Consider the following 23,729-nt stretch of genomic DNA (forward strand, 5'->3'; position numbering starts at 1 on the left):
GGTACAAGGCATGGGTGCTTGAACTATGGAAAATAAAATCCCGAGAATAAATACTTTTCAAAGATTCTTATTCCAAGAAGGAAGCTAAAGAAAGCACTCACATGAGTGAATTTAAGCATGATATGTAATGTTATAAGAAGAACTATAAAGGATGCCATTGGAGAACAGGAGTGAGAATTATTTTTTTTTAATTGTGTTATGTTAGTCAGCATAAAATACACCATTAGTTTTTGGTGCAGTGTTCCAAGATTCATTGATTATGCTCCACAGCCAGTGCTCCATGCAATATGTGCCCTTCTTAATACCCACTACCAGTCTCACCCCCCCATCCCTTTCCCCTCTAAAACCCTCAGTTTGTTTCTCAGAGTCCACAGTCTCTCATGGTTTGTCTTCACCTCTAATTTCCCCCTATTCACTTCTCCTCTTCATCTCCCAATGTACTCTGTGTTATTCCTTATGCTCCACAAGTGAAACCATATGATAATTGACTTTCTCTGCCTGACTTATTTGACTAGGCACAATCTCCTCCAGTTCCATCGATGTTCATGCAAAAGTTGGGTATTCATCCTTTCTGATGGCTGATCAAAGTATAATTACTGAAGACCTCCAGAAAAGAGTTCTTGGAATTTGGGTCCTGAAGTTTTGAGATAACTGAAGTAGGTAGAAATGAAATTCCAGGATGGAAAGATACTATTGATAAAATGTTGATTAAATATCTGGTAAGTCTTCTAAATTATACTTCAGTTTGTATTTTTACTTGCATGTAGTATCTCTTTCAACACCATTTTGACAAAAAAGATTTAGAGAAAAGATTTTATTCCTGGAAGTGAAGTCTGCAGTAATCTTTTTTTCCAAATTTGAATTTGAAAGGAGTGAAATTTCAAAGATGAATGATCACTGACTTTACCAGAATAGATAACAAATTGAATGAAGCCAGTTCTGATTATTTACTATTCTTGTCTAAAACAATATCTACCTCACTCTTCTGAATCTTTGTTCTGTTATAAGGAAGTGGAATTTTCACTACGTGACTAATAGAACTCTGGTGGAGATTACAGTATTGATTTGGTCCTACGTGAACTATCTGGTGACATCTCCCTAAATAACCTCAGATCCAAAGTGCTTAAGCTAAAATTTGGATTACTAAAAACATGAACTATTGCATAATAATACCCCCTTTCATTTAAATGTAACCTCAGGGATTTTGTGTCCATTAAGGAGTGTTTTCTAGAGATGGGAAGGAGAAAAAAATGCAGATATTTGAGATATTATCAACTATCAAAGAACATTCATGCTCTTATCTGCATTAGTGTATGTCAAATACTAAATATCATAAGGGTGTTTCAAGGTAAAAGTATATTATTTAGAAGTTAGAAGTACTTCTTGTTCCTCTTTTCAAGCTCTAATAGCTGGGAGCAAATATTCAGTGACAGAGGGCATACTACATATTTATAAAAATATACATTTTCTATAAGTATATATAAAAATATATGATGATAAATATATGCAAAAATAAGACATTCTTCTTTTTGGGGGTGTGATTTTGTACATAAAATGGAGTGTGATTTTATACTTGTATCATGAGCCTGCAAAGGCAGTCAAAATATCTAAAATGCCAAGTGACACACCATCAAAACATGGGTCCAAAGATATATTACATATGCAAAAATAATGACATTAATAATAAAATGGAGCCAAATCTTTTACTTTATATTCATTGAATTGGTAAAATTAATCAGAATCATTTAAATGCTACAAGATTGTATCTGAAGTATATTCTAGGAAGATACAACTTTCACAAGTTTGTTGAGACTCATAATGGCATTACGAAGTGGCCATTATAAATGAAGGAATAAACTATTGAAGTGACATGTAGGAACTCACCCCTAAAATATTAATGATGAAGAATATTTATTTTGCTCAAATTATTCCATAAAATCACACATCCCACCATGAATTAATTCCTTTATTTCTTGCAGATCAACAAATTCATACTCAAGCATCTCCTAATTGAAGAAATCATGCAACTGAATAATAATGTTACTGAGTTCATTCTGCTTGGGTTGACCCAGGATCCTGTTAGGAAGAAAATTGTGTTTGTCACTTTTTTGCTTTTCTATTTGGGGACGTTGCTGGGTAACTTTCTGATTATTACTACTATCAAGACCAGCCAGACACTTGGGAGTCCAATGTACTTCTTCCTTTTCCATCTATCTTTATCTGACACCTGCTTCTGTACTACCATAGCTCCTAGAATGATTGTGGATGCCCTTTTGAGGAAGACCACTATCTCTTTCAATGAATGCATAATACAAGTCTTTTTATTCCATTTCTTTGGCTGCCTAGAGATTTTCATCCTTATCCTCATGGCTGCTGACCGCTATGTGGCCATCTGTAAGCCCCTACATTACACAACCATCATGAGTCAAAGGGTCTGTGCTGTGCTGATGGCTACAGCCTGGGTGGGGTCCTGTGTGCATTCTTTAGCTCAGATTGGTCTTGCCTTGAGTTTACCATTCTGTGGTCCCAATGTGATTGATCACTATTTTTGTGACTTGCAGCCCTTGTTGAAACTTGCCTGTGCAGACACCTATGTAGTCAACTTACTCTTGGTGTCCAACAGTGGGGCCATTTGTACAGTGAGTTTTGTCATGTTGATGTGCTCCTATGTTATCATCTTGTATTCTCTGAGAAACCACAGTGCTGAAGGGAGGAGAAAAGCCTTCTCCACTTGCATTTCCCACATCATTGTGGTCATCTTTTTCTTTGGTCCTTGCATATTCATATACACACGCCCTGCAACCACCTTCCCCATGGATAAGATGATAGCTGTGTTTTATACACTTGGAACACCTTTGATCAATCCTCTGATTTACACATTGAGGAATGCAGAGGTGAAAGATGCCATGAGGAAGTTATGGAGGAAAAAGTTGATTTCAGATGACAAAAGATGAATTGGTGCTTCAATTTTTTTCTTCATAGTTCAGATTTGCCTAGAAGCCCATTGAGAATCTTATCTTTTTATTGTGGTTTAACATCATTAGAGGACAAGAGAATTCATTCCTTCAAGAATGAACATGTACACTGATTAGTGTTGAGTCATTTTCATGTACAGAAGGGACAGCACCAGGTACAAACAGCCATGTCAAGACACATGCCTTAGATGTTCACTGTTGTGTCTCTGCCTCTCTTGGCTGTGTGGCATCACTGTGGTTTTGATCTAGTGTTTTCCTTGCCCTTTTTGATATTGACTTTTCATGTTCTCTGTTTACAAGTTATGTTTTATATGTTTATATCCACAGCCTGACAGGCTTTTCCTCCTTCAAATGACTTCCTTTTTATTCTATGCGACACTTCAGTCACATCATGTCTGATTATGGATCTTCAACTTCGTTGTTCTTGGTTGACTGAGCAGAAAGCACCAATTTCAAATGATTGTAAAATCCTCATGTTTTAAGTGGCAGTCTATTAGCTAGGTAATTCCCTTTTATTTCTTGGGTTCATACTTCAAATTCTTCTCATATTTATTTAGATTCTTCTAGAACAGTGGCAGAAAATAGTGTAAGTATTTACCTTTCTGAAGGAATATTTTTACCTTGGATAGGTGGATAGTTGGAGTGGTACTCTTTGCATTCTTTTTGTAAAAACTTTTCGCTCTACAATGAGCACTTCTAATTTGGGGGAAACATTATTTTTTTTCTTGGGTCATACAAATTATAATAATTTATTTGCACTTTTGGGTTATTATGACTGTAGCATACATGTCCCAAATTAAGTAGATATATTCATATGGGCTATAAGTAAGGCACAGAAGCAACCAATGGTTGAGAAAGGGAATTTGAATTTAATAACTGATAAAGAATGTTAAAACTCAAAAAAGTCTTTTTTTTTTGGCCTTGAAACAGAAATAGTTACATCACATGTATGAATTATCTTAGTGAGTTTTAATAGAATCTAGAAAAGAGGGTAACTTGAGAGAGACAAGATATTTGTATAAAGTCTGCATTTTGGCAATGGATAGGGATATCACCTTTTGTCACCATCCATCAATATTGCAGTATTGAGTTACATGATCACTAAGAATCTTTCAGTTTTAATCTATTTTCTAATTTGTATTTTTATCCATATAGAATATTTAACATGAGTATTTTTGTTTTCTTGAACATATTTTTTATTTATAAATTACTAAATTATATCAAAATTGCTAAGTTTGTATTAACTTTATTGTACTGGGAACAGTAGAACATCTTACCTTGAGGTGCACCTGGCTAGCTCAGTTAGTAAAGCATGTGACTCTTTATCTCAGTGTCATGAGTTTGAGACTCATGCTGTGTGTGGAAGCTACTTAAAATAAAAATTAAAAAAAAAAAAAAAGAACTTCTTAGCTTGGAAAGAAAAAAAAATCATCTTTTTCTCTGTGTGGGAATGGAATGCCATGATTCTAGGGACATATATACATCACTTTTTTTTTGGATTCAGAATTTATCCATCTCAAGCACTTTATCATTGATCATAGTTACTGATTTTCCTCTTGCAAGGGTCACACTTCAGTAGATCTCAGTTGGCAGAGTTTTAGTTGAAGTCCTCTTTTATTTCAAGACAAGGCATGTATGAAAAAGGGAGTATGTTGATCTCATTTAGGTACCTCCCCAGAGTCACTATATTCAAAATGTCTCCTGGGTATGCTTCTGAAATGGAATTCCTGTGGTTGCCGTAACCATGTCTGTTGCTAATAGAAATTGATCTAATTTCAGATAGGGAAAGTGTAGGACTCTGATACCTAAAGTAGACATATTTGTGTGGGTAAGAGAGAGAACCATGAACTCGCAGATGAACTTGCAACCTTGTGGTTGTCATAAGTAATTCCCTCTCCCTTGAAACAGGGCAACGACAGTCTTCCCTTGCCTAGGTACCTTGTGATTATCTCATTTGAATAAGTTGTCAGACAATGATATTTGGTCTCTTCCTGAGATTCCTCCCACACCCTTCACTGCTTCTAAATATCTAACCAGGTGCAAGTCACAAGGAAGGCCAAGCAGGAAAGTCCAGCCTTGCTCTAGGAGAACATGTCATACATGAAAGAACTGTAGGATTACAGTTGGCCACAATGTGCAAGTTTGACCTGTGGGAATCCTTAATGGTAGGGGTGTTTTTAGTGTGGTAAACAAAAGTTTAGAGTTGAGGTCTACCTTGATCAACTTTTTCTGCAGACCCACATTTTTCTGCAGATGCCTCATTGAATATGCTGTTTGCTTTAGTCACAGAACTATTTGTTAGATCTGTGGAAAAGTAGTATAAGAGAGAGCTGCCAAAAGTATGAAACAATTGCTAGTCCATTTATTTTTTTTAAATCTTAGGTATTGTCATAATCTCATAGTCTGTATTATTCTTGTATTTGCTAGTTTAGGAGTGAATGTAATTTAAAGTCAGTTCATATTCAGAGGGCTCTAAAGTAATTGCTTGAAATAATTAAATCCCAAAGTTTCTAGGTAGAAAAGTATCCCATCAGGAAGTCATCAATATGTCCATTTTCACATAAAACGTTCAGAGAAAATAAGCTCAAACGAAAGAATCAAAACATGACATGACAACATGACATGAGGATTGAGCATAGAGTATATACATATATATATGTATTATTTTTTATTTTTATGCTTCTTATAATTCTTAGAAACATCTTTAATACTAGTGTTAAACACTTCACATGAATTGCAGAATGTTATAACTTCCATTACTGATACTACATTGTTCTCAATGCATCTTGCAAGTTCTTATTTTTTTAATGACAATCATACTACAATATATTAATATATCAAATCAACATGTTGTGTACCAAAAATTTACACATAATAATTAAAGAAAAAAATATGTTCTTTTTAAAAGGGCTATCCTGAAGATAAATTTTGATTCAAACTTTGGATGAACTAAGGCAACATCGGTTAATAGTGAAAAACAATAACATGGAATTTCTCTTAGTAAAAGTGTACTTTAAATAATTTTGCCTACTATTGCATGTAATAATTAAAAAAAAACCCTTTACAGTTAAAAAATCATATATCTGAACATAGACTCTTTTGACATAAAACACTTACCTAGGACTTGACACTTTATGTTAAAAGTTAATTTGTGTCCCTCAAGAAAAGAATATTTTGGAGCCCTAATCCCCAGCACCTCAAAATTTGATCCTATTTAGGCATAATGTAAGTGCCTGACAATTGGCTTCTTTTTTTTTTTTAATATTTTACTTATTTATGAGAGAAAGAGCTCACAAATAGGGCCACTTCTACCTGTGAGGTAGAAGCACACTTCCCTCTGATCAGGGAGCCTGATGGGGGACTGATTCCAGGATTCTAGCATCATAGGAACCAAAGGCAGACACTTAATTGACTGAACCCCAGGATTCCTGGCTTTTTTTATTATAATGTAAAGTATTAACATTAACCTTTGACGGCTGGATCATCCATTTCAAAGACTTCTCAACTGCAATGAACACAATGTCAGCTACACAACTAGGTGAGGGGTCAGGCTGCCCTACCATTTGGAAAGCCCTGGATGACTTCAAATGACTTTTGACCATTTGTATGATTCTGTGTTTTTCTTCCTGTACTTTATGTTTTAAATTCACCAGTAGTGAACCCCCAAATCCCGGGTACCCCACTCTTGAACCTATTAAAGGCAGAACCTCAGATTGGTGAGCTCTTTCTGTCTCTCCCTGTCTCTCTGTACTTGTTATCAAACTGTGTGGCCCCAGGCATGTGATGTACACTCTGTGACTTGTGAGTAATAAATCTTCTTTTTTCAAAGTCCCTTCATTCAACTGGGAAAAGGAGGAGAAACTGAAAAAGAACACAGGCCTCTGTTTGGGGGTCTCAGAACTACAATTTGGAGAGTATGGATTTTGGTGTAACCAGGAAAAGTGTCCTGCTCATGCGGGGTGTAAGGACCTATTTTAGATTTTTATATTTTAGCAAGAGGCTTTCATTGAGGTTAAACAAAAACCTTGTTGTTTAACCCTTAAACTGTCCCTGCTCCCCTTCCCCCAGGGGATTCACTTAAAAACAAGTCCCAGAAACCAGCTCCAAATAACAAAGCCCAGATACAAGGGTGGGTCAGGCTAGGTGGAGACATCAATCAGTGGGGGTTGCATACTGTCTCCCTAGCTACCACGGAGTATGGGCACCCCCCGCCCCCGCCCTTTGGGAGCCTTTATGGCGCCAATCTTAATCAAGGTATAATAGGCTGGGTCAAATGTCTACTAGGTTAAATTGTAACTCAATTGGTCACCTAGCATCACTGTGGAGTTTCCTGTGTGTGTTACAATCTCATTGGTCACCTGTGCGTGGCCAGGCCCAGCCTCATGGCCTTTGCCCTCAAAAGCTAGTCTATGAAACAGAGAAGGGTCACCCTCTCTTGTAAGAGGTGCATTCCCAAACGTTCGGTTAGATTCTTGATGCTTGGCGTGAAATAAAGCTTTGTTTGACCTTCACTTTATATCAGTCTCGCTCCTTTAATCACGGACCCATTATTGGGGCATAACACAGGAAAAGCAAGGTTTTTTGTTTGTTTGTTTGTTTTAAGAGAAAGAAGAAAGGAGAAATCACATGATTTAGATAAAGAAGAGAGAGAGAGAGAAAAAAAAAAACAAAAACCTTCATTTGGTACTGACAGATGCAATTGCTTTTTGATTACCTTTTCCTTCTCTCTTTTTTCTTCTTTCTTTCTTTCTGAGAGAGAGGGCAGGGAGATGGGGCAGATCAGAGAAAGGAGGGAGAGAATCCCAAGCAGGCTCCACACTCGACACAAAGCTGAAATAATAACCTAAGCTGAAATCAAGAGTCTTGACACCTAACCCACTGAGCCACCCAGGCACCCCACTTTTAATTTCTATTGATTATTCTACTGATGCTGTCAAGCAAAACTATTCCTGGTATGCAGTAGTTAATGTTTCTGTTCTCATGAAGTTCTTATTAATAGTTTTCTGGTCTAAATGATAGTTGTTCTGTTGGATTTTCTGAGTAATTGCTTGTAAAAAACAGTTAGTGTTTTGGCCCAGTTCAAGAGTTTATTCCTTAGAAAGGAGAATGGAACATCAAGATGGAGTCTCTTGTCTCCAGAAATTTTCTAGCTAGAAAGGGGAAGGGGTAGGGAGGGTAAGCTCTAGCTCCCAGAGTGCTTTGCATGTGGCCCCTCTGTCTTCAAAGCCAGGAATGGTGCATTTTAGTCTAATTGTACTTTGAAACTCTCTTACTTACTCTTATGTTACCAGTCAGGGAAAATTCTTTTCTTCTAGAGAGCTGGTGGGATTAGATACGATCAAACACATAACTCAAAGTTAACATACCAATAACCTTAATTACATTGTTGAAATCCCTTTAGACATGTAATTCTACATTTAAGATATGCTATATTTTCATATTTCCCATTCCCAGGACTAGGGCAGGAAATCCTGAGGGACATTTTGGAATTATGACTACCACAGTGTGAAAGGAATTTTGAAAAAATCGTAGCTTTAACCCAAGAACCAGAGAATGCATATCTCAATATGTATAAAATGAGGATAGTTCTATCCTTATTAAATATGCCACTTTTGCATCCTCTTTGAAATGTTATCCATGTGGAAAATAGGACAATCCCTTATGTGTGGAATCAAGTCTTAGAGGAAATATAAGTAACATTTTATATTAACTTAATCCTTGAATCCAACTAAATGTATGATCTTCATCAAGTAGCTTACACAATCAGTTCAGCTATAACAAACTGTCTACATTCATGAACACATCAATGTCATAGATGAGAGCCTGGAGTGTAGAATTTATATTTCAGTGTCACAGAGTTTTGTGCATTGAGCTGTTGTCTTATTTTGTCCTTGAGCATCAATAACTTCAGTCTAAAGGTTGTGATTGAAATGCTTTGTCCTGGAGATATTTCCAAGTTTTCTTTGTAAATTGTGCCATAAAGTTTCTAATAATAATAATGAATAATAGCAATAATACTAATTATAATATTAATATTGATTACATATTACTGATGTATGATAAAATAATTATAGTTATAGGGAAAGAATCTAAATTCCAGTGAGATAATGTCTTACCAAAGTCACATTGCCCATGAAAGGTACACCTGGGATTTAAAGTCAGACTCTCTGGCTTCAGTGTCTGAGGTGGTAACGTGAATCATCCTGGACATCTGGCAAATGCATCTCACATAAAATTGCCTCTTCTACTAAATGCTTAAGCTGCATATTTAATTAGATTTTGACGCTGTTGCATGGTGCGTCGTTCAGCCATCTTCCTGTTTCCATTCATATATACATAGTCCTCCTTGCAGTATTTCTGACATCAAAAGCACAGAAATTAAATTATTAGGCAATGAAACAGAATTATAACTGTATTATAATAAAGCATGAAAAAATAAATCTTTTAAATTTTATGTTACTTTGCCATCATCAAATAATCAAAACTATAAAAATTACCTTAGTAATTTATTTTGTTGGTGCAATTGAAGTTCTACTATGAGTGGACTATATAAGTTAGAAAATAAAAATATGTATCCTAAGTACTACAATTCAAAATTTATATGTAATTTTGAAATATGCAGCACATTATTTTATTATTTCAATAAAAATTCAGACACACTTATTAAGGCCTTACTCTGTGTAAAGTGTGGAAATACTAGTCACAATCATTGTAGGGTCAGTAAAGCATCTTAGCAAGGTTGAATTCTACTATACTAGTTACTACCTGCCGAATATTGTCAATTATCTCTTTGTGCCTCTGTGGAAATATTAATATCATCTCATGGGGTCATTATGTGCATTAACTTTTAAAATCCCTTTAAAGTCCTTAGCATAATTACTAGCACATAGTAATGATTTTTCACTTACTGTTGTTATACTTGCCATGATCAAAATTTAAATTATTAAATACAGTCTGAAGAGCAATAGATCCTATTTTCATTGAGTTAACAGTCTATTGAGAAAATGAGAGAAGAACACCAATATTTAAAAAGACACACAAAACCCCCAAAACAAAATGAAAAACCTTCAAATGACCCATGAAAGGGAAGTCAAATGATCTGGTGAAATTAGGTATTTCGATTTGGGGCATGGAATTAGGTTTCATAAAGGTGATATAAAGAGGATAAGCTCTGTGAGAATGGGGACATTAAAGTTTGACCTTTATCATTATAAAAAAGCCAAATAACTTCAATATTAATAATTAATTAGCTTTGATAATGGAAGCAGTAGAAGACCTATAATAAATATAATGGGTGCATTAGGGCTTATTCCTTGTGTAGAGAAGAATAAGTCCACTTTAAAAATTGTATCACTGACCATGGAAATTGTATTTGATACTTAACATCATATATTTTATATCTTAAACAATCTAAAAAAAAATATTTTCAAAAGCACATTTGAAAAACCAAAGCAAAACAAATTAAAATCACCAGAGTTTATTTTTACTAGCTTTGACCAAGAATTCCCATATGGATTTCCATTGGCAGGTCCAGTTCTCACCTGCATCCAGTGACTTTATATACTCCTCCTGACTGTTCCCCTGTAGCTTCCCCAGGAGACCCCAACCCTGCACATTTAGGGAAGTAGACCTTGAAGCTCATTATTGCACCAAAGGGGAAAAAAGGCAAGATAGATAGGGTGAGATGCAGTTGAGATTTTCCTTCCAGTTTTATGATATACTTCTCATTCTGGTTCTGAGTATTCAGTTAGTTTTTAAGACATATTTATTTTCTTTTATTTTTATTAATTTCAAGTTTTTATTTATATTTCAGTTAGTTCACATATAGTGTAATATTAGTTTCAGGAGTAGAATTCAGTGATTCATTGCATTTTAAATATAATTTGAAAACTGCCTACAAAGGCATGGGAAATTTCAAATACAAAGGTATGGGAATTTTTCCATTACTTTTTTTGTCCTAAGAGATATATTTATCTTTCGACTTTGAAGATTTTTTTAATTTGTTGTCATGAGTTCAAGAAGACAAGGATATCCCTTTCAATATTAATTGGATTTGTCTGATACTAAAAATGTGAGTTCTTATATATTTTTTTCCTTTTCTATATTTTCTTTATTCTTACCTTTTCAATTCTTGCATGCTTGAGCCTATGTGATCTCTTTGAGCAGCTATACTATCATCCATCCTTATTCATTTGTTTAACAAAGTAATTTTTTGCATAAATATAATTTATGAAATATATTTCCCTGGTAACAATTTCTTTTCTGACTTTTAGGCTTCTAATTCATATAACAATTTTACATTTTAATAGTTTGCAAAACATCTTTAAAAGGACTGTTGTAATAAAAAATGAAAAAATGGGAATGCTACTTTGAATTCCTGGTCTCAAACATGGGACTCTCTAGCTGTCAGGTTATGAGGTTCAGAGATGTGGAATGTTGTGTACTCTACTTTGGAAGTAAAGGAATGATAAAAAAAAATAACAATAAAAGTTTGGGAAAAAATCAAATGGTTGAATAAGATAAGCAATAAGTTATAAAGAGAATAAAGATAAGAGAATGATGGGAAATTAATTGATAATTTTGAAAAACTTGTAAATGAGTTACTAAATCACTTGATTTAAAAAAAAATAGTTCTTTGTAAGTGAAAGGATCCATGAAAACTACAATTCCTTATTTTTCTTAAGAGGAAATACATACCAATGGATTTGAGGAGCTTTTTCCTAAATTCCCTAGTCAGGAAGTGGCAGACCAGTACAAGAACCTCCATTTCTTGCCTCACAGTGCCACAGGTCTGTAATACTGAGCAATAATTCCTGATATTTGAAATGAACATGGATTATATGGAGGAAAATTTCAGTGACCACAGGTAGAGAGTTCAAATTATATAACTGATGACTATTTTTTTAGCAAAGATAGATCTGATATATATTAAAATGTTAAAAAAAAAACTGCAGAAAACTAGAAAATGACCTAAGTAACATAGAGGGATAAAATAATTATTTTGTTGAAGTGTTTCATTCACTTATTCTAAATAATGAGAGAGATTATCTTTTGTTAGGTATTAAAGGTCTTTATGAATAATTTTTTTCTTGATTTCAGTTCTTCCATCTGTGAAATGGGAAATCCCATATCCTATTGCAAGTCTTGGTCATTAGTTTGGGATTTTCAATAGTGGTTAGTTGTCAAAATAATATTATAACTTCTGTAGAAATCTATATTCAGTGGCATGTCAAACTCATGGATTCTAAGAGCCCCCTTTGTCCGATTAACTATTAAGCATTTATAGAATATTAGACATTTTAAATTTATAAGAGTTCATAGTTAATTCCATGATGTATTATATGCACATACCTGTAGCTAAATGTTTTATATGAAAATTTTGATTCAATTCCCACCAGAATCCTATATGATAAGTACTATTAATCACTATTCTGCAGATGGTAAAAAACAAGGCTCAGAGGGTCTCCCTTTCTGGTGTAGATTTTCTTAATGAACTTGTTGCAGCAAAAATGAGGATTGCAGGTAATCAGAAATTTTAAAATGATGGCATTTCTACTGAGGCCATATATATTGGAGGTTGTTAACCTTTTGTGTAGTATATCTTAGTATTCAGCAATCTGTGTTGCTTTGTTGTTTCCTTCTGTTAAAATGAAAATAAGAGCTAGAGTTGGTTCAGCAAAACAAGGAACCATGAACAAGAGCATATTATGAACTTGAGTCCTCAGTAATAACAGCTAGAGATTTAACCAATCACCTTGAAATTTCTTTAAATCCTATCAGGATTATAAAAGTATGACTAGATGTGCTAAGTTTACTTAATTCCAGTAAAGGTTCACTTTTTATTCTACTTCATTTCATTTCTTATATTTTATGCTCTCCTTAAGCCATTTAATAAAATGAGTTTTAAAATTAACTTTAATTATAGAAGTAATAGTGAAATATAATATATTTAATAAAGAAATTAAAATATTGAATAATGCTAAAATCCCCTTTGGTCTTCACCTCCTTTATTTCTGAGAAGTAAATCTTTCCTTTTGTACTTTTTTTCTATTAATTTGTTAGCTTCTCATAGAAACTACATGATATTCTGGAGCTGTGATCTTTTTTTTAACATGCATTTTATTAAACTGTGATTATTTTTATACACTTTATTATGTTTTCCACAATAAAATATGTCTCAGTGATTTGTATCATGGTAGATGTCTCCTAGGGATTGAACATTTAAATTTATTTAGTTTCCATAATGAGAACATACCACCCTTTATTTCCATTCTATTTTCAGGTTTTAGATCACTTCTATTTTCCAAATTTGAGTCTGTGAGGAATATCCTTTTTTATGCTTACTGGGGTAGTTTTGCTTGGTCACTAATCAAAATTTTAAATGAAAGTATTTTAAATTTTATTTTTATGAAGTCGATGAGTGGGAGTATAGTATTTCATTGTTGTTGAATCTGCATTTCCCTGATTCTAATGAGGTTGAATATTTTGATATGCACTTTAAACAGTTGTGACTTCCTTTCTGTGTATTGTCTTGTCAAATATTTTGCTTTGTAGAAAATTGGACTATTTTTCTTTATGTGATTGATTCACAGGGTTTATAAATATTTACTCCCATTTGTCACTTTTAAAAATGTTTGGTTTATGTGAAATTTTGTTGTATAAAAGGTTTTAAAATAGATTTTTTAAATGATTTTTTGAATTTACTTTTTGTGCTTTGCTTAAAATAATGCTCCTACATAAGATAGAAACCCATTCTAATTATATATCAAAATTTTTTATTTTTGTTTGATACATTTGTACCTTCCCCAAACTGGATTATAATTTTTTGTGCCTTGTGAGGTATATTGTTTTCAGCAAGCGATTCAAGGTCCTAACATCAGTTACTAAAGTTGACATCAATTTGAATTCCCTGGGGGGGGATATATATATATATATATACAGTCTTCAAATCCAACAATCTGTCTTTATGTACAACCTTGTTTTAAAAGATTTACTTTTGAGAGAAAGAGAGAGAGAACAAGAGCAAGAGGGACTGAGGAAGAAGAAGAGAGAAACTCAAGCTGCATCTGCACTGAGTATGAAGCCCAACACTGGGCTCAACCTCACAACCCTGAGATCATGACACGAGAGCCAAAATCAAGACTGGGATGTTTAACCTACTTAGCTACCCAAGTAACTCTACCTACAGCTTTTTAATTACTATAGCTTTATAATATACTTCAATTCTGGGAGATATGTCTATTCTCTTTGTTCTTACTTGAAAAAGTTAGCTTAACTACTCTGCATTTTAATTCTTTTCTTAATTAACATATAATGATTTGTTTCAGGGGTACAGGTTTATGATTCATCAGTCTGACAGCATAGCATATACCCTCCCAATGTCCATCACCTAGACATCTCATCCCTCCCAACCCCTTCCACTCCAGCAAACCTTAGTTTGTTTCCTGAGACCAAAAGTCTCTTAAGGTTTGTCTCCCTCTCTGGTTTCATCTTGTTTCATTTTCTTCTACCTTCCCTTATGATCCTCTGTCTTCTTTCTCAAATTCCTCAAATAAGTGCGATCATATGATAGTTGTCCCTCTCTGATTGACTTATTTCATCTAGTATAATACCCTCTAATTCCATCCATGTTGTTGTAAATGGTAATATTTCATTTTTGATGGCTGCATAATATTCCATGGTGTGTCTATGTGTATGTGTGAATATATATATTTACAGAAAAAAATATATATACACAGAAGATATATATATATATCTATATATACATTCTATATTCTATATATATATACACAGATTAACACACACACACACACACACACACACACACATATATATATATATATACATATAATCACATCTTCTTTATTGCTTCATCTGTTGGTGGACATCTAGGCTCTTTCCCTAGTTTGACTATTGTGGACATTGCTGCTTTACATATTGGAGTTTTGACCCAGCATTGCATGTGCCCCTTCAGATCACTACATTTGTATTTTGGGGTAAATACCCAGCAGTGCAATTGCTGAGTCATGGGGTAGCTCTATTTCAACTTTTTGAGGAACCTCCGTACTGTTTTCCAGAGTGGCTGCACCAGCGTGAATTCCCACCAGCATTAGGACTTGTTAATTTTAACCATTCTCACTTGTGTGAATGGTATCTCACTGTGGTTTTGATTTTTATTTCCCTGATGACGAGTGATGTTAAGCACTTTTTCATGTATCTGTTGGCCATTTGGATGTCTTCTTTGGAGAATGTATGTTCATGTCTTTTGCCTATTTCTTGATTAGATTATTTGTTCTTTGGGAATTGAGTTTGATAAGTTCTTTATAGATTTTGGATGCTAGCCCTTTACTTGATATGCCATTTGCAAATATCTTCCCCCATTCTGTTGGTTGCATTTTTTTTTCTTGACCATTTCCTTTGCTGTGCAGAAGTTTTGATCTTGATGAAGTCTTGATAGCTCATTTTTGCCCTTGCTTCCCTTGCCTTTGGCAATATGTCAAGAAGAACTTGCTTTGGCTAAGGTCAAAGAGGTTGCTGCCTGTGATCTCAAGGATTTTGATGGATTCCTCTTTCACATTTAGGTCTTTTATCCATTTTAAGTCTATTCTTGTGTATAAGAAAATGATCCAGTTTAATTCTTCTGCATGCAGCTGTCCAATTTTCCCAACATCATTTGTTGAAGAGGCTGTCATTTTCCACTGGAGACTTTTTTCCTGCTTTGTTGAAGATTAGTTGACCTAGAGTTGAGGGTCCATTTCTGGGCTCTCTATTCTGTTCCACTGATCTCTGTGTCTGTTTTTCTGCTGGTACCATACTGTCCTGATGATTACAGTTCTGCAATAGAGCTTGAAGTCTGGAATTGTGATGCTACCAGCTTTTTTTTTTTTTTCTCTTTTTCAAGATTCCTCTGGATATTCAGGGTCTTTTCTGGTTCCATACAAATTTTAGGATTATTTGTTCCATTTCTTTGGGGAAAAAAAAAAAGTTGATGGCGTTTGGATAGGGATTGCATTAAATGTGTAGATAGCTTTAGGTAGCATAGAGATTTTCACAATATTTGTTCTTCCAGTCCATGAGCATGGAACGTTTATCCATTTCTTTGTGTCTTTTACAATATCTTTCACGAGTATTCTGCAGCTTTCTGAGTATACATTCTTTGCCTCTTTGGTTAGGTTTATTCCTAGGTATCTTATGGTTTTGGGTACAATTGTAAATGGGATCAACTCTTTAATTTCTCTTCTATCTTGTTTTATAGAAATGCAACTGATTTCTGTGCATTAATTTTATGTCTTGACACTTTATTCTTGTATGAGTTCTAGCAGTTTTGGGGTGGAGTCTTTTGGATATGCCACATAAACTATCATATCATCTGCAAAGAGTGAGAGTTTGATTTCTTTGCTAATTCGGATACCTTTTATTTATTTTTGTTGTCTGATTGCTGAGGCTAGGACTTGTAGTACTGTGTTGAATAATAGTGGTGATAGTGGACATCTCTGCCATGTTACTGACCTTAGGGGAAAAGCTCTCAGTTTTTCCCCATTGAGAATGATATTCACTGTGGGTTCTCATGGATGGCTTTTATGATATTGAGGCATATACTATCTATCCCTACACTGTGAAGAGTTTCGATCAAGAAAAGATGTTGTTCTTTGTCAAATGCTTTTTCAGCATCTATTGAAAGTATCATATGGTTTTTGTTCTTTCCCTTATTAATGTATTGTATCACATTGATTGATTTGCAGATGTTGAACCAATCTTGCAGCACAGAAATAAATCCAACTTGGTCATGGTGAATAATCCTTTTAATGTACTGTTGGATACTATTGGCCAATATTTTGGTGAGAATATTTGCATCCATGGTCATCAGAGATATTGGTCTGTAATTCTCCTTTTTGATGGGGTCTTTGTCTGGTTTTTGGATCAAGGTAATTCTGCCCTCATAAGTTTGGAAGTTTTCCTTTCCTTTCTTTTCTTTTCTTTTTTTTTTTGGGAACAGTTTCAGGAGAGTAGGTATTAATTCTTCTTTAAATGTTTGGTAGAATTCCCCTGGGAAGTCGTCTGGCCCTGGGCTCTTTTTCTTTGGAGAGTTTTGATGAGTGCTTCAATCTCCTTACTAGTTATGGGTCTGTTCAGGTTTTCTCTTTCTTCCTGGTTCAGTTTTGGTAGTTTATACATTACTAGGAACACATCAGTTTCTTCCAGATTGTCTAATTTGCTGACATATGGTTGTTCATATGTTTTTACAATTGTTTGTATTTCTATGGTGTTGGTTGTGATCTCTCCTCTTTCATTCATGATTTTATTTATTTGGGTCCTTTCTCTTTTCTGTTTGATAAGTCTGGCCAGAGGCTTATCAATCTTATTAATTCTTTCAAAAACCAGCCTCTAGTTTTGTTGATCTGTTCTACTGTTCTTTTGGGTTCTATTTCATTGATTTCTACTCTGATCTTTATTATTTCTCTTCTCCTGTTGGGTTTAGGGTTTATTTGCTCTTCTTTATCAGCTCCTTTAGATGTAGGGTTATGCTTTATATTTGAGACCTTTCTCTTTTCTTGAGAAAGTCTTTTATTGACATATACTTTCCTCGTAGGACTGCCCTTGCTGCATCCCAAAGATTTTGAACAGTTGTGTTTTCATTTTCATCTGTTTCCATAATCTTATTTAACTCTTCTTTAATTTCCTGGTTGACCATTCATTCTTTAGTACAATTCTCTTTAGCCTCCTTTTATTTGAGTTCTTTCCAACTTTCCTCTTGTGATTGAGTTCAAGTTTCAAAGCATTTTGGTCTGAAAATATGCAGGGAATGATCCGAATCTTTTGGTACAGGTTGAAAACTGATTTGTGACCCAGGATGTGATCTATTCTGGAGAATGTTGCATGTGCACTAGAGAAGAATGTGTATTCTGTTGCTTTGGGATGGAATGTTCTGAATATATCTCTTCTGTCCATCTGGTCCAGGGTGTCATTTAAGGCCTTTATTTCCTTGTTGATCTTTTGCTTAGATGATCTGTCCATTTCAGTGTGGGGGTGTTAAAGTCCCTACTATTATTGTATTATTGTTGATTTGTTTCTTTGATTTTGTTATTAATTGACTTATATAATTGGTTGATCCTATGTTGGGGCATAGATATTTTAAATTGTTAGATCTTGTTGGATGGACACTTTAAGTATGATATAGTGTCCTTCCTCATTTCTTATTATATTCTTTGGCTTAAAATCTAATTTGTCTGCTATAAGGATTGCTATCCCAGCTTTATTTTGGTGTCCATTAGAATGGTAAATTATTTTCCATCCCTCACTTTAAATCTGGAGGTGTCTTTGGGTCTAAAATGAGTCTCTTGCAGACAGCATATTGATGGGTCTTGTTTCTTTGTCCATTCTGATACCCGTGACTTTTGATTGGAACATTTAGCCCATTTACATTCAGGGTAACTATTGGAAGATATGAATTTAGTGCCATTGTATTGCTTGTAAGGTGACTGTTACTTTATACTGTCTTTTTGTTTCTTTCTGGTCTATGTTACTTTTAGGCTGTCTTTTTCCTTAGAGGACCCCTTTCAATATTTCCTGTAGGTCTGGTTTGATGTTTGCAAATTATTTTAGCTTTTGTTTGTCCTGGAAGCTTCTTATTTCTCCTTGTATTTTCAATGGCAGCCTAGCAATATAGTATTATTGGCTGCATATCTTTCTCATTTAGTGCTCTGAATATAACATGCCAGTACTTTCTGGCCTTCCAGGTTGCTGTGGATAGGTCTGCTGTCAATCTAATATTTTTACCATTGTAGGTAACAGACCTCTTGTCCCAAGCTGCTTTCATGATTTTGTCTTTGTCTCTGAGACTTGTAAATTTTATTTTTAGATGATGGGGTGTTAACCTATTTTTATTGATTTTGAGGGGAGTTCTCTGTCCCTCTTGTATTTTGATGCCTTTTTCCTTCCCCAAATTAGGTAAGTTCTCCACTATAATTTGCTCCAATACACCTTCTGCCCCTCTCTCTCTTTCTTCTTCTTTTGGGATCCCAATTATTCTAATTCTGCCTTATGGTATCACTTATCTTTTGAATTCTCCCCTCATGATCCACTAATAGTTTATCTCTCTTTTTTCCAGCTTCTTTATTCTTCATCATTGGGTATTCTATATTATTAATTTTCTCTTCTGCCTCATTTATCTTAGTAGTGACTGCCTCTACTTTTTATTACACCTCAATAATAGTCTTCTTTATTTCAACTTGGTAGATTTTAGGTTTTTGTTTTTTTGGTTTTTTTTTCCTCCAGAAAGGAGTTCTCTACTATCTTCTATTCTTTTTTCAAGACCAGCTACTATCTTTATAATCATCATTCTGAACTCTAGTTCTGACCTGTTACTAATGTGTATATTGATTAGGTCCCTGGCAGCTGCTACCACCTAGTGTTCTTTTTTTTTTTTTTAGATTTTTTTTCCCTTTTGTCATTTTGTCCAGAGAAGAAGAAATGAATGCAAGAACAAAATGTTAAAAGGGTAACAATGACCCAGAAAAATATATACCAAACAAATCAGAAGAGACACATAACCAGGGAAAAGAAAGGAAAAAAAAAATATATATATGATCAGGCTGGTGAATAGAATAAAGCCACATACTAGATTTTGGATGTATTTTGGTCTGTTATAAGAAAGTACCTCCCAAAATTTTAAAGAAAGGAAATATATATATATATATATATATATATATATATATACCAAAAAAAGGGTAAATAGGGTAAATAGGATGAAAAAATAGAATATGACTGTAAAGATGAAAATTAAAAAAATAAAAAGGAATAATTAGAAATTGGTTGAAAAATGAAAGGAAAAAAAATGGGGGTGGTTGGAGAGGTTGTGACCAGAGGGAAGACTAGAACAAAGCCATACACTAGATTTAAGGTGTATTTTGGTATGTTAGAAGAAACTGTATCCCAAAATTTTTAAGAAAGGAAAAAAAAAAATATATATATATACATATGACATAAAGGTAAATACAATGAAGGCATAGAATATGACTGTTAAAATGAAAATTAAAAATGGTTTTAAATAAGGTAGCAATAAGATGGTTAAAATAGGAAAGAGGAAAATTAAAAAAAAATAAAAGGAAGAGGAAATGTAAAATTAATACAATTTACTTTGAAAGACTAAAGAATCATGGGGGGAAAAAGCCATAAATTCTTTGTGCTGTACTACTCTAGTGCTAGAGTTTTGCAGTTCTTATTGATCAGTAAACTTGTCCTTGGCTGGGTGTTCTTGCTGATCTTCTAGGGGAGGGGTCTGTAGCAGTGATTCTTCTAGGGGAGAGGTCTGTAGCAGTGATTCTCAAGTGTCTTTGCCCCAGGCAGAATTGCACCACCCTTGTCAGGTGCCAGGCTAAATAATCATCTTGGCTTTGCTCTCAGTAGTTTTTGTTCCCTGAAATGTTTCCATAGCTTTAGAGGATGAGAATGAAAGTGGTGTCCTCCAAATCTCTGGCCTGGAGGAGCTGAGAGCTCAGGGCCTCACTCCACCATGAAAACTCAGAGAAAAGCAATCAATCATTCCTGTCTCCCTGGTCTGTGCCTGCTCTCCTTCCTCACCTGGCCTGTGACTGAGTGTTTCTATCTTTGGCATATGGCCCTGTTTGGAGTCTCCAAACCCAGCAGATACCTGCAGTGCACTCTGTGCTGCTCCTCCTGGGAGGTCTCCTCAGATCTGCCCCTTTTTTGGTCCCTGCTCAAAGAACAGTGGCCTGACTATGCTGGGGATCACGGTTTAAGGTAACCCTGAGCTGAAAGCCCACTCCTTGTCTCTGTCTTTGCAGCCAACTTCCCTGCTCTGATCCCTGGGAGCTCTGTTAACTCAAGTACTCTCAGTCTTTTGGTGACCTGAGGGTCCTGAGACCACACTGTTCCAGTGAGGGCTCTACCTGTGCCCCACTTAGCCACTAAAGTGACATCCCTTAGCAGAGCCCACTTCTAAAAGTTCTGATTTTGTACTGCACTGCTCTATCGTTTGCTGGGAGCCATCTGACAGAGGCTCCCTCTCCCCACAATCTGTCTTCCCATATATCTCCTCATATTTACTTCTCTGCATGGCCTACCTTCCAGAAAGTGATAAATTTTCTGTTCATAGAACTGCTGCTATTCTTTCCTTCAATCTTCTGTTGAGTTTGTAGGTATTCAGAATGGTTTGATAACTATCTAGCTGAATTCCTGGGACTGGACAAAATTTAGGTCTCCTACTCCTCCACTGTCTTGCCCCTCCCCCTCTGCATTTTAATTCTTTCTGAATTTTGGAATCAGCTTTTCACGAAAAAGTTTGTCAGAATTTTTGTTCTAATTATTAAATGTATTGATTAATTTTGGAATAATCGACATCTTTCTTATACATGGATCCTCCCTAACCATAAATATGTTATATTCTTTTAACTTGTCACAATATTTTTATGTCAGTTAATAAAATTCTATATTCAATAAGGGGATTCTATTTTTAAGGACAGAATAGATAACTCACAGATAAAATAATCCTGAACCATTTATTTTAAACAAATCACCATAGCCCAGAATCATTACTATTGGTTTTGCTTATGTAGTAGTGATATTTTCAGAGATTTTTGCAGGAAATTAGGCCACAGGTTGTTAATCTGGGGCTCATGGATGGAATTCAACCCCAAAGTCCACAAACTCCCCAAAGTCCTATTAATAATCTTTTTGTATGCCCATTGTATATTTTTCCAAAATAATCTCATAGAAAATCACATTATAAAAGTAAAAGTAAAAAGCATTATTCAGGTGCTGTTATAACCCTTCAAAATAGGCTGCCACTTTATCAGTGTGTAGAGTTTATGTTTTATCCACCTGGGCACTGAGTTTAACAATTTTGTGACACATTTTTTGCCAAAATGAAGCAAGAGGTATAGTTTAATATTTTGCACCAGAGCAGTATGTCCTTTTTAATTAAAATATTTCAGGACTGGGACCCATAAACCTGTAGTGAGACTGTTAAGGAGAGAAAGTGATTCAATTCGAAGAAATAAAAGGTAGGTAAAGCAGATCTGGTGAAAAAGAATCTTTGGGTGCAATTTGCCCCTCTGAGGATGCTGTCTTACTGGGAAGCACTAGAAAGTGAGATGAAGGGATGAAAACTCCTGGGTTAGGCTGGAAAGTGAACTGGGAAATTAGGTCGATTACAAGAAGCCACAAATATACTACAATCCAATACAATGGAGCACCCCTTTTCCCTAAGATCTCATCATTGCTCAATGTTGGTGGAAAGGTGCTAAAGGCATTTTCTGAAGTTGTCACCTAGAGATCTGATATTTAAAATTACGAGCTCACTGATGTCTAAAGACTTAACTGAACTTTCAGGATTCAGCACAAATTTAGTCACTGGGAAGGATGTAAATAACGAGACTGTCCTTGAAGAACAGATAACCTCAATGCTGTTGATACATACCAGAGATTTAAAAATTACTCTTGAAGTATACTACTGAAATTGCATTTCCAAATTGACCTAAAAAAGATCATTCCATCTTCTAATTATTCATCCTCTTGCTCATAGTAAGTGTGAAACTGGGAATTATTATAATTTATTTAATTATTTGTGCAATTATTGTTAGTATATATCTACTCTAATGAACTTTATCTAATTCCGGGTAAGACTTTATGTATTTTGCACACTGCTTTCTGTACCCTTAGCACTAATTATGGTGTTTGTATCATATTGAAAAATCAATATGCATTGTTGAATAATTTAATGACTTTTAAAATAAATCAATAGTTTTAAAAGTTGACTGGTTCCAGGACGTTAATTTTCTCCTTTACATGATCACACCCACAGAAACAATGGGACATGAAAATATCACAGAATTTATCCTCTTAGGACTTTTTAGTGATGAGGATGAAAGGATTGCCTGCTTTGTGGTGTTCTCACTTTGCTACATTGCAATTCTCTCAGGAAACCTCCTAATTCTTCTCACCATCAGTGGCAGTCACCTACATGAGCAGCCCATGTACTTTTTCCTGAGCTACCTGTCTTTCATGGATGTCTGCTTCACTTCCACAGTGGCCCCCAAACTGATCACAGATCTACTGGCCCAGCAGAAGACCATCTCCTACAACAGCTGCATGGCCCAGATGTTTTATGCCCACTTCTTTGGTGCCACTGAGATCTTTATCTTGGTGGCTATGGCCTATGACCGTTATGCAGCCATCTGTAGACCCCTACACTATATGGTCATCATGAGCAGACAGGTGTGCTATGTCCTTTTGATGGCCTCTATTCTCGGAGCATTTCTCCATTCAATCCTGCAGGTATTGATTATTATTGAACTTCCCTTCTGTGGACCCAATCAGATAGATCATTATTTCTGTGATGTTTTCCCCTTGCTGAAGCTGGCCTGCATGGACACTAGCCTGTTGGTTATTGTGATCATTAGCACCACGGGAGTGCTGTCAATTTTGACCTTTGTTGCCTTGGTAATTTCTTACATCATCATCCTGTCCACCCTGAGAACACACTCATCCCAGAGTAGCCGCAAAGCTCTCTCCACCTGTGGCTCACACATCACTGTTGTGTTCATGTTCTTCTTGCCCCTCATCTTCACATATGTCCCCATGGCTGATTCTGTCAGTAATGACAAGGTTTTTGCCCTATTTTACACCATGATTGCCCCCATGTTCAACCCTCTCATCTACACACTGAGAAACACAGACATGAAGAATGCCATGAAGAAAATGTGGTGCCGAGACACAGAGCTTGAAGAGAAATGA

The 23,729-nt window shown here is 35.1% G+C and overlaps 2 protein-coding genes across 2 annotated transcripts; both read left to right on the forward strand.

The window, feature by feature from the left end:
- Positions 1 to 2,021: 2,021 nt before the first annotated feature.
- LOC116859360 (olfactory receptor 4C16-like) lies at positions 2,022 to 2,954 on the forward strand. Its single transcript, XM_032844591.1, has one exon. It carries the CDS (start codon positions 2,022 to 2,024, stop codon positions 2,952 to 2,954), a length of 933 nt encoding a protein of 310 aa, XP_032700482.1.
- A 19,848-nt stretch (positions 2,955 to 22,802) lies between these two features.
- On the forward strand, positions 22,803 to 23,729 carry LOC116859408 (olfactory receptor 4P4-like). Its single transcript, XM_032844627.1, has one exon. The coding sequence runs from the start codon at positions 22,803 to 22,805 to the stop codon at positions 23,727 to 23,729; it is 927 nt and encodes a 308-aa protein (XP_032700518.1).

The sequence above is a fragment of the Lontra canadensis genome, unplaced genomic scaffold, assembly GCF_010015895.1.
Source record: "Lontra canadensis isolate GAN:19392208 unplaced genomic scaffold, GSC_riverotter_1.0 scaffold154, whole genome shotgun sequence".
In the NCBI taxonomy this organism is placed as follows: Eukaryota; Metazoa; Chordata; class Mammalia; order Carnivora; family Mustelidae; genus Lontra; species Lontra canadensis.

Coding starts and splice junctions, on each gene's coding strand:
- LOC116859408 (XM_032844627.1), top strand. CDS start 22,803: ATGGGACATGAAAATATCACAGAATTTATCCTCTTAGGACTTTTTAGT.
- LOC116859360 (XM_032844591.1), top strand. CDS start 2,022: ATGCAACTGAATAATAATGTTACTGAGTTCATTCTGCTTGGGTTGACC.